This window comes from Apostichopus japonicus, chromosome 7 (genome assembly GCF_037975245.1).
Source record: "Apostichopus japonicus isolate 1M-3 chromosome 7, ASM3797524v1, whole genome shotgun sequence".
NCBI classification, from domain to species: domain Eukaryota; kingdom Metazoa; phylum Echinodermata; class Holothuroidea; order Aspidochirotida; family Stichopodidae; genus Apostichopus; species Apostichopus japonicus.
In genome coordinates, this window is record NC_092567.1 from 21728918 (window position 1) to 21741423 (window position 12506).

At 36.0% G+C, this 12506-nt stretch overlaps 1 protein-coding gene across 1 annotated transcript in view; it reads left to right on the forward strand.

Moving 5' to 3' along the window:
• LOC139969734 (tyrosine-protein phosphatase non-receptor type 5-like) overlaps window positions 1-12506 on the forward strand; it is a 61740-nt gene that overhangs the window by 26250 nt on the left and 22984 nt on the right. The window contains exons 2-5 of the mRNA XM_071974944.1: window positions 4717-4955; window positions 8176-8286; window positions 9092-9294; window positions 11559-11642. Of these exons, the coding sequence (XP_071831045.1) occupies window positions 4839-4955; window positions 8176-8286; window positions 9092-9294; window positions 11559-11642 (515 nt within the window). The 5' untranslated portion in view covers window positions 4717-4838. The remainder of the gene's footprint in view (window positions 1-4716; window positions 4956-8175; window positions 8287-9091; window positions 9295-11558; window positions 11643-12506) is intronic.

Below are 12506 nucleotides of genomic sequence, written 5' to 3' on the forward strand. Positions count from 1 at the left end.
TGTATAAAACCAATGTAGGAACTGTTTTAAAGGTTATTTCTTAGGGATCCTATATAGATGGACTCTTTTGTTGTGACATGGTTTATAGGTGACTTTACAGTATGTAACATTGTCAAGGCAGTAGATAAATGAGTGAGAAGGAGGGGGGGAGGGGGGGCTGGGGGAATCTAAATTTGACTCGGGTGAAATTAAGGCGCTAAGAAATACGAAGTAGCTACTGTAGGTGAAAAGCCCTTTTGGAAGTAGGACTGCTTCTCTCGTAAAAAGAAAATGCCCCTATGCAATTACTTAACGGAGGAAACGTCTCCTCAAAGTCGCAAAGAAATTATCGACAATTGCTGACATTTTCTGATCACTTATCGGCTGCTTGCGCTCTCTTGGGTATTAATATAAATGAATGCTATCGATTGTGGTCCGGAGTCGAAGCCTCGGTGCGCTCTCGTGCAACATTTTTGTTTTTAGAAACTCCCGGTTTTTAATCCTCAACTACGGTTGGGAACGGAAGTGATTGTGGGTTACAATCGTTCAGGAAAGAAAAATCATGAATGGAGGGATAAAGGATTTTGTAGAAATCGTTGACAGGAGATTTTAAAATTCCTTTCATGCTTAATGAAGTGCCTGGAGCCTGAAGGTGGCGGCTTAAAGAAATTAAGAGGAAATAATCATTTTTGAAAAGTCTGTTCATCTTAAACCATGCAGATACTTTTTGTCCATCTGATAATTTGTTTCAAATGTTTTGGATTCTGCCAGAGAGTTTTTTTCCTCCTTTTTTCTTCACTTTAACAAATTATTTATTTTCGCCTATTACATTTTTTTCCCAACGCATTACACTAATAGACAATGATGTCTGTACTGGTTTTGGTATGGAATTCCCTCTTTCTTTCTCCCTGTCCCTCCCCCCCCCACCTTACCCCCATTTGCAGTAAACAACAAAAAAACTGTCAAAATTTGTCATGTTTTCTCGCAGGTGATAATATTTTGTTAATTGTGGAGACTTGTCAGTCAGTCAGTATGTCTGTCAATATGTCTTTCAGTGTGTCTGTCATTTTCATGGCCTTCTCTTTCTTCCTGAGTAGATAAGCCTCCTTCTTCATCCTGGACATAATTTATCACAATGTTGGTACAAATCCTGAGTCATTACTTCAATTAAACGGTCCTCTTACCCTCTCCTCTGTAACATTGTGTAATTCAAAGTATAAACATTCACTTTTTGTCTGTGTGTGGCGTGTCTTCTGACATTAAATGAAAGCAAAAAAACGTCTTAATTTGGAGACCATTGAAGCTCTGTCATCCATGACAGTGCGTAGGTTCAAATATGGCCTGACAGAAACTTGAGAGAAATACCATCTGTTGTCTGTAGACCTATATATACTATGTTTGTGTAATATCCATGGTTGATGACAGCAAAGAACACCAGTACCGTATAGCACTGTACACTCAGTAATTACGACACCAATTTTATTTTAAAAAATTCTCTCTTTGTTTTTTTTAATTTTTTTTTAATATTAACAGTTTGCAGATGAACGTACAGTACTAGCATCAAATGCCAACATGCGAAAATTTAATCCTTTGACATAAAAATTACAAAAGTATACATATATATATATTATGATATTTAATGCAGTTGCTACATGATTAAAAATAAGAAAGTAAAATTTACTTTGCTTGGTTCATACTTAAATAAGTATAATGTTCAGTCCTTTTGTATGCATGATGGGACCGAGAACATGACAGATACAAGAAGGGAATAAAAAAAAACCATCGCATTCAAGTTAGTCACTTATACTTAAGGAAATATTGCATAACATGAATATGTACTTTTTTATGATTTCATGCAGTTCCTACATGATATGGAAAATGTTTTAAAAAAGTTTTGGCAATAAATCAAAATTACTGTTCATATATTGTCGAATACAAAGTATAGTAGTGTTCCATGTATTGAAAAAGAAAACACAAGGAAAGGAAAAGGAAATGCCATCACAACAGTACCTATGATGTCATCAAGTTTAAGGTTGCTTGACCTCTGACCTATGAGGTCATAAATCATGCAGGTGTGAGTTTACCTGGTCAGGAACCCACCCACCAAGTTTGAACTTAATCGGACGTACCGTTTAGGGACAGTTTCACGACACATTTGTTTGCTCACTCACTCATTTACACAGTTTAGTCACATTTCTGATGTGGGGTAAATTACAATATCACATCTCCATATACATTACATGTAGGGAGATGAGATAAAAAGAGGAAATGCCATCACTATAGCAGGTGAAAAGTGATCAGAAATTTATGCATGGAAGTTGTAATACATGTTTGTACATGTTCAATTGTTGATTATGGTATGAAGCCACTTCAAGATGCTTAAATGCCAAACAAATAAAAACCATAAAAATAGTTTATATGTACAGTATGATAGAGCTTAACATAATGATTTGGTTAAATTTGTTTACATGTGTGTATGAAAAAATCTTGAGAAGAACTTAGGGGGGAACTGGTATAAAGCAGTACAGGTATTGCTCAAGATATTTTTTTTTCTCCCTTTTCCATCCAACAATAGTACAGTACCTGTACTTAAGTTAAGATAACAGTAGCATGTAAATAGTATCTGTATTTGTCTGTGGTTATTCTGTAAAATTTAGTTATTTGCTGGAGAATGAATGAATCAATGTATGTATGAATGAATGAATGAATGAACGAATGAATAAATATATAAATAAAAATTTCAGTACACATACCGAAATGTATATATCAGTTCATTGTACACTAATCCATTGTGCTCTCAGTATATTTTTTGATAAATAAAATTGATAAGCCCTGAAATTACTCTACTGTTTTGTTTATTTATATGTCAAACTTATCTATCAGTGAGCACAAGAACAAGAACATAATATCAAAGAGTATAACCCCTTCAAAATTTACAAAAAGTAAGCACTAAAACTATATCCTGGACTCTTTTGAATTATGAATTTGGCTACGTATCTGAATCAATTCACCAGGTGTATACATTTGATATTGAAACAGCTTCCTCCAGCTGTTTGTTACAGCTCAACCCGTCTGTACTTTCTGATGCAATTTACTTCACTTTCTACACATCTTTGTTTTATTTCGTAAGATACTATGGCAACAAAATAAAAGTATGCTTATTGGGCTGCAGCTTCCTGCAGCCAGGCTGCTTAGAATGTTATCTTTTGTGCTATGCTGTCTCACACAATAGGCCTAGTTTGCTGATGTGCTGAGATATCTCAAACTATTTGTTTCATATTGATGCAGCTTTGCTGCGGGGATTTTGCAGCTGCTGCATATTTTTCTTGTTTACAAGGTATCTCAGCTGGTTTATATTCTCATCACTTTACTTTACATTGACGCAGTCTCCATCCTTAATTCTCCCATTTGATCAGGTGTTCCCTCTTCCCTGTGAATCTTGGTATGGAGTGTATTCTTTGTGGTTAAAAAAATCCATCTGAAAATGAGTAAATGCCGATTATAATAAAACTCAAAACATTAGTTCAGTTGATTTTGCTAGCGGTTGGAGAGCCCCAAAATACATTACTCTCTAAGTTTGAAGTTACAGTCTTTTTGTATTAAAAATCCTCCATATCATATAAGTATGCCACCCACCTAATGTGATTTTCTTTCTGAATGACTATCAAATATCTGTGACATAAAGTTAATGACTTAAGATCTACTCAATCAGAAAATAATTGAGAAGGGCCATTAAGACATCTACCATCCCACCCACGTCTAGTTCTGTCTTTCAGATTTTAAAGATTTCTGCATATATATATAACACAGTTGAAAGTGGAGATAGTGGGTTGGGCAAGGGTATATATATATATATAAATATATATATATATATATATATATATATATATATATATATATATATATATATATATATATATATACATATATATATATATATATCTCTATATCTTATATAATGTATATATATCAGTTGTCTGATGATCGCTCAATGTGTGAAACTCTGAGCAACAACTATACATATATATGTATGTGTATATGTATATATATATATATATATATATGTTTATATAAATATATATTTATCACTTCCGTGAATCATCCCACATCTTTTTGTGTCTTTTAGATTCTCACAAGTTGTTATCTTTAATTATGCAGTTGAAGTAGTTGGTTTGCATGGATGATTTTAATACTGATATAATATTTACACTGTAGAAGTGGTATTCTAGATACACACTCCACTGTACAATACTGTATATTCTTGTCTTCACCTACATTTGAATAACATTGTGTAATTAAAAACTGAGTCAGTTTGACGTCAGGGCTTCTTCTTAGCTCAGCAGTTTTTCTTTGTTTTTTTGTGACGTTCACATCCGATTGGTTAAGGTTGCAGTCGTATTGGATTGTCGTCTAGTTGGGAGTAATATTATGCGATGGTAGCACTAAATACTTATTAGCAATATTATTACTATTAACACTACAGTATAATTCCTGTATTAATGCTATCAGTATGCTGTGTTACCACAATTATTACAATTTCCAAGATTCTACTTTAATACTATTTCTATTGCTATTGCCAATACTATAAAACTTACTATTTCTACAGTATTGTTGGTACTATGGTATTTTAATGCTATTGATATGCTATGCTATTGCCACTTTCTATTTATCACACTACAGTCCACTGTAACTTACAATTTAATATTTTAATATTTTTTTTTTCTCTGTTCCCTTCAGTGCTGCTATGTCACCAGTCAACCGGACGAGATTAATGCATTATCATAACCCTGCCAAGCCTCTAATAACACCCTTACCCGGAGACCGATAACGATAATCCTGCAAAACCAGCCGAGGGCTAGATGAGAGCACCAACAGTTTCCCTTCCTTTGAGAGGCCATGTCACTCAAGAGAGTGCATCCCTACCTGGCACAGCCCCTGTGGTGGTGCCCGGCAGTCGCATTACAGAAACGTCTACCGTAAGTTTAACACATCGGTTCTGTTTCTGCAGGGCGGCGAGTGGGGAGAGGGAGGGGAGGGGTGTGGGCATAAGGTAGTGAGGGAGAACAAGCTTAATCCTGTAAATTGCACTTTTAATTAGGGAGCTGAAATGAAAGATGTTCTGTTTTTTATGTGGGGAAACGTAGTGTATTCTTAGTTCACTTGATGCATACTACATACTTTAAAGGAGCTACGAATATATATTATCATGTGGTCTGGCTATGTATGATTGGGTCTTGTGAAAAATTAAGACCTCAATTAAATCCTGAATATGCGCTTTAAATGAGCTTAGGACAGTTTCATTTTAATATTGTCAATGGTGTAGGTGTAGAAGTATGAGCCTTGAAGAGAAATGAATCCCTGAATGCTGCTTTAAAGTAGCTTAGGATAGTTTCATACTTGATATAGCCAATGGTGTGTAGGTTTAGAAGTATGAGTCTTGAAGTGAAATGAATATCTGAATGCTGCTTTAAAGTAGCTTAGGATAGTTTTTATATTTGATATAGCACATAGCTGTACCTCAGTTATTTAATGAGAAACTAAATTCTTAACCTGAATGCTACAAACAAATTTGAGCACTGAATATAAATTGCAGACTGGAATCTATTGATGTATGCTTCCAACCTCTACTAAAATGATAGCATGCCATGGAATAACGGGGTAATATATGGAAAAAAGTCTCAATTTTTATACCCATTTGTAAATTGCAATATACTCACTAGACCGACCAGATCAGGAACTGGTGATCAATGTCTAAATAACTTTGACCTTTTTTATTTTAATTTTCTGGGTGGTAAAGTACTTATTTTTGCACTAGTTTCCCATTTTGCTCCCATTAACATCCTTGGGGTCAAGTAACTATTTTGAAAATAATATCAAACACGCAATTTTTAGATATGTGCTCACGGCAGGCACCCGAACACACGTCACATCAGACACCTTTCCAAACCGCTGACAAAAGGAAAAAGTTGTAAAATTTTAACCCTGAAAGCTCCAAAGTAGCACTCCTCATGGATCTGTTTGTTCGTAAATGACTGATACTCTAGTATGCATTGTCATTTAGTTCTTATCAATCGATTCTGTTTGCAACACCTCTTTATCAAGGGGTAGGGAAACGAATGTGTTTAGTAACGAGGCATGGAACGGAAAACAAAAGCATGTGTCAAATCCGTGTTGATATCCCTTTGTCATCTTCTTGCCAAAAATACCCTTTTTTGCCATCTGTGTCATAGTAATAACGTCAGAGTTTGACCAAGCGATCAATATTCCGATTCTTTGATAGTTTAGTTTTAGTCAGGTTGCACTGTGCTTATTCTTATTTTTGGGGGGGGGGGGGGGGATTTGATTTAATTTGATTTGATTTGCTTGGTTTTTCCACTTTTATGGTTTGGTTACAAATTTTTTCATTTTTGTTGTGTTTCATTTGAGTTTTACTCAAAACTGAAAGCAAGTACAATAAAGTTGTACAATTCAAGAGAGAGAGTGATTTTTATTCCCGATTTATAGTTAGTATGAAATGTGAATTAACTTTCCTTGAAACACCATACTGCACCCATTAGAATGTCAATACTATATCATGTTTCGTGTATGTTGGTGAAACCACGGGAGGGGGAGTAGGAGGGGGAGGAGAAGGGGTTCAAGGGGATACGTTCTCAGGGCCCGGGTTCAGTTAATAGCCGCAGGGAAATTTATAGGATAAAGAATCATATTCTCAGTTTTGATAGTGCACTACTTAAAAAAGACTTCAGAACAGCTCTCTCTTAGCCATTCAGTCAAGATTCAAGACTCGGTGGGTTGCCATGGTACTGGGCTTTCACTGTTGTGGTGGCATTTCATTTCATTAATTTAATTTACTTGGTTATGAATTTACCAGATATTTAATTCACTTGATAAATAGGTCTGTACTGTGCCTATACAGTATATGTTGCATAATCTGTATAGTGGTGAATATCTGCTCAGATGGAGACAGATACGGTATTAGTTAAGGGTACCGTGCATATATTTAGTGATTGTGGATATGGACAGAAATTCTTGGAAGTGACAAAATTTGTCACACATTATTAAATTTTTGGAAATTAAGCCTGATAAAGAGGGTTTGTCATATTATATACAGTACTGTTCGAATCACAGTGCATGTATTCTCAAAGACCAGCAAGTATATAAACATGACAGTACATAATACTGTAACATATATGTGAATGATCTGATTAGAAATATGTTGCAATGTTGAATGTTCTTTTAGTACACATTTGCAGTGGAAAATGTCTGAGGTTGTACATTGACAGTACCTGGTAGTGTGAGATTAATGGTTGCTATGTACAGTAAGGATGCTGTGGAGTTCCATTATATTGCAGACAGTGGGATCCAAGTTCAATCCAGCACTGTTCTCTCTCTCTCTTTACAGCTGAATCTACAATGGGTGTATGTACAGTGGAACTAGTAAATTAAGCTTGCACAAACTGTATACAACATGTACAAAGCATATTTGAAAAATTTCTTAACTTTTCAACTTCCACTTACTGTAACTATTTAAAATGAAACTTGACTTCATGTCAAGCTACAGTAAGTTCTTTTGATGTACATCATTATGAGAGTTTTAGCATCAAACAACATTGCAAAGAAGAACATAATATATTCCAAAGTCGTCAGTATTTCCCCCGCCTTGCCCCTCCCCTCCCCTCCCCCACCCACCCTTCCTCTCCTTCCAAATATCCTAGAAAGTCAAATAAAGGCTGATTACTCTTGTACTCAAAAGTTGAAATGGAAGCATTTTACTGCCATCCTCAAGAGCATCTGTACCCATCATAGACTCTGACCTTTCTCTATATCTGGGAATAATTTGTAGGAGCACTTTTTTAGGAGATGTTTAGCCAAAATTTTTAGCATTCTAAATTAGGGGGAGGGGGAGGGGAGGGGATGGGGAGGGGGAATACTGGTGACATTTAAATGACTGAAATGAACAAATTTACAGACTCAAAAGTGTGTCTACTGATATAGAACCTCTTTTTTTTTCCTTCTCTCTTTCCCTGTCTCTCTCATTTTCTTTGCTATGTTTATTTTTGTCGTTCTTGCCTTTCACCCATTTGAACATGAAGTTAAATTATTCATTATTGTATATATACATGTATACAGCAGGCAACTCAAATTTGTATTAATTTGCCTACTAAACTGTGGCAACGCTCTTTGTTCCCTTCGCAGGTTGCAAATGACATCCATAGGGTCCTCGCGGGTAATAATCTTTGGCAAACCAGTCATGCTCCATACTTGGTCGGAGTTTTCTGTGCAATATTCATCATCTTTATAGCAATTGTGAGTAAATTTTGCATTTTCAGTGCTCAGTCATTCTATAGGGATTTTGTGTAATTTCAGAAGGATCAGTTGCCTATATATCCATCTTTTGTTCATGATTTTTTGTGTTATATAAAGAAGCAGAAAAATTAGCATTCATGAGAACAAAACTTGTTTTCCATACATTCTTGTGAATCAGTCATGATTATGCAAATTTTCTGTCATGGGAGGAAGGAGGGGCATGTGGGATGTTATATTCTTTTATAAAAAAGGATAACGTGTCAAGTGTGAGATAGCAAAGGAATCAAGTTCCTTAATTTGCTTGAAAAGTTGACTAAAGGAAAGCAGGACACTTCTGATGGAAAAATTTATCTCACAATGTTTGAGTTTGTTATCCTTGAGAACAGTTCATTTGAGTTCTTTTCTCATCATGTATGTCACAGATGGGCAAAGTGTGGCCTGCAGGTGGCATGCGGCCCTCAGGAATAACCTTCTGAGGCCAGCCAGATGGTTTTCAAAACTGAATTAATGCTGAATTTTGTATGGATAGGCCTATGCTTTGGGGGTTTGATTTTATGTACAGAGACCTACTGTAGGGCCTATACTTTTGGTAAACTGATGCACATGCAGTGGTGTATCTATGAGCTATTATGTGACATATAAAGTATAAAATGTAATATAAAATTCCGATTTCGTGGGAGTACGGTAGTTACTTCTTTCATTCGATGTGTCCCATGGGTTGGATATATGCAAGATCCATTTGGTGCCCCCCACCCTCCCCCTTCCCCTCTGCATGGTACATTTGTTTCCCTGTTGGCATCTCCAGGTCTGTTACTGCTGCTACCGTGCGTGGCGTTCTAAGCATATACGTGATGAGGAGAAGAGGCGGATTGCGTTGTTTCCTTCCATTAAACCAGAGACGAGAGAGGGCTCCCAAATACAACCAGAAGGAAGCTATATCCAGTATGCATCAATAGGCAGGACGCAGCCAATCGGCATACAGACCAGAGAACCAGGTTTACAAGAAAGGTAGAAAATATTATTAGTATTTTTTTTTAATTCATGTATTTGTTTTATCGCCAATTGTGTACAATGGGAAAGTATTCATATTATACGTATCTCAACCCCTCCCCCCCCCCCAAAAAAAATTGGAAAATCAGCAAACAAATAAAGAAATGTCTGGCAGGGATAACAGATCACAAAACAGCAACCTGGAGATGAACTCTTCAGAGGCAAGTTGAAGTCAATATCAGTTGACAAATTCCTTGTTAGTCAGAAAAAGGGGATGCACAGAGAATTTAGTCATGCTAGGTTATCTGAATCGATAAGGATGGATAATGACAAACTTATCCAGTTATTACTCTGGCAGGATGTACAAATAAACCCGGCCAGAGCTTTCTCAAAGTCTACCCAGGAATTATCAGCAGATAAATGTGCGTCTTGAATGGGTCACAAGACCGTGACCTCGGGTTAACTATTTCAGAGGCAAGCCCAGGTCATTTATCTGTTAGAAAACCAAAGGTAGAACTTAATATAGATACCACCTGCCATACCTTGATATGGAGAACTAGACCGGTTAACATTTAAAAAAAACAATGAGAAGAACAAGATTCTGGAAGAAAAACAGATAGGAAACAAAGTTAGAATTCATACAAAATTTGAATTATAATGAAATTTGGGCTACAACAGGATATTCGCTGACAGTGACCTCACAGAGTGTTTAAATCTTCCTGCGCTCTATCAAATCGCTTCATCCAACCACAAATTTATGTCCAGTCCTTGGAAAAGAATCATTTCTTTGATAACGGCCCTCATCAGATGGATCATCAGACATCTTGAAAGGGGCCTTTGTCATACCCTTTTACCATGATTCACAAGGATACCAACTTTGAAAATAAAATACTCGAAAACTCAAAATAGTACAAACTTAAAACCTGGGTTACGAGAAAAAGTGTGCAGTATCTTCAAAATGAATCAAGGGATCTGAAGGAAAAGTTTAAACTGTTGAAGTATAGTCAATTTGCTATAAATGTGAACCTGTTTACTGGTCTGCGGATTCTCTAGAAAATTCATGAAGTATTTATAATCAATCGGAACATCTTTTGAAGTTGTGTTTATCTTAATCATACATCTTTTCTGAATAATTCAGGGTTGTAAAACTTTTCGTACTGTTATTCCCACTTTGGTGTTTGTACTTTCTACTATTCTCCCATAATTTATAATTAATTTAACCTCTTTTGCTTGTTTGGGTGGGTGTATTGGTGCATGTCCAAAGGTTTAGCTTGACGTCAAACTTTTCTGGAAATTTGAAATGCTAAGTGGCGCATGAAGAAAACAGGTTTGGTTAAAAATGAAATGATAGATACTCACTTTTAATTGTAAGTTTTGGTAGTTTTTGGTTGAATAACATCACTGAAGTTATGCAAAATTTGGTATAAATTATTGTCAAATTCAGTTGTGATTCACTCCAGTTTATTGTTCTGTTGCAAATACTATGACCAAAACAATTTGGTCTTGACCAACATTGTGCAAGCAACTGTTAAGTAACCAAGTCAATTAATCTTAATCAAAACAAAGATTTATGCCCAAATCTTTGTATGCAAATTAGCTCCTGTCTGGTTTCATCTATTGTAGGGGTTGTAGGACCAGGCTAAATGTTGCAAATTGTTTTTTAAAAGGTAGAAAACTTTCTTGAGGTGTTGAAAGCTTCTATTTTGACACTCTTACAGCCAAGTAACAATTAAATTTGTGCTCGTGTGTTTGCTGAAGTATGTTGCCAACAAGCCCAGTTTGTATAATTAAAGCTTGTCTCGCATATTTTCTTGGAGTCCATCCCCTCTTACCCTACCTCCCTCTCTCTCTGCTCCTCTCTCTCCAGCGTCTCTGCCCCTTCTCTCACCCTCTTTCTCCCTTACTCCCTCATGCTCCTCCTTCCTTTCTCCCTCACCCTCCTATCATCATCCCCTCCGTTTCTCCCACCCCCTTTCTCCCATCTCTGCCTTCGCCCCTTCCATCCCTCCTCCCTCACCATCCCCATCCTCCCTGATCCCTCCTTTCTCTCACTCCCACTCCCTCCACGCACCTCCCCCCTCTCTCTTCCTGCCCTCCATTTCCCCTTCCCATTTTCTCTCTCCTCCTAACTGTGCAATTCCAAATAAAATCCTACCTATTCAGACCCATTCAGAGTATTCAAAGGTAATTTTATAATAAATAATATATTTATAATAATTTTAAAATGTAGATAAAATAATTTATAATAAATCTATCTCTTTTTTTAATCTTTTTTCTTGAAGGAGATTTTCGTCAACTTCCCTGACTTTAGATATAAGTGGACCAAGTGACACAGTTAGGTGGGTTGCGTCACCACCAAAAGAAAGGTAAGATCTACTTTCTTTGTTAGCAATGAAATATATTTTATCTTAAAAAAAAACAACCAGAAAAATAAGATTCAAATTGTTTGTTTGTAAGTATGTATTTATAGCTCTCTGTTTGAAATTTGATAAATTCATCATGATCAGAAGAGAAAGGAAGTGAACGGGACAGAAGGGGAGGCGCGAGTGGGCGGTCGGTCTAAAACCTGATTACGGAGAAACATAGAACAGCATGATTTTTATCATTTCTCTCGATTTCCTAGAGGCACGCGAGCCCCCACTTTTTGTTCAGATTTCAGATAAGCAAAGTTAAGTTTTATGATTACATCTGAGGAACATACACCTACACATAATTAACAAGAGAAAAAACAGAGCAAAAACAAAGATCAGAACAGAAAGATATGCTTGCCATTAAGCAGACTTATTGAGAACCCTTTTACCGTCTGTTTTCGTTAAATTTGGGACAAAGTAAAAACTACTTTCTTTGTGGAAACCAGCATGATGATTAGCGAAAACCGCAACAGATAGAATCTGATATTTCTCCGATTGGTCTTATTTTTATTTATTTTTAATTTATTTTTTAAATTTAACCAAACAAATTGGGCCATTAGTTTTGTCCAACAACTAGAAAGATCTTATGCAGTCATACAGGATGATCCATGTTATTTAATGGACATGCTGTAATTAGGACTGTATAATGTTTCTTGTGATAAAACCCTCAAAGCCATGAAAAGGCACAAATGATGCATGTTTTCACCTCTTAGTTTATACATTAACATCCATGGCTGCTTTAGAAATGTTTTTCAGTTTGTGTGAAGCAGTCGAAACCTTCACTTATTTATGTGTATATATAAATGAAAATCGTAATGA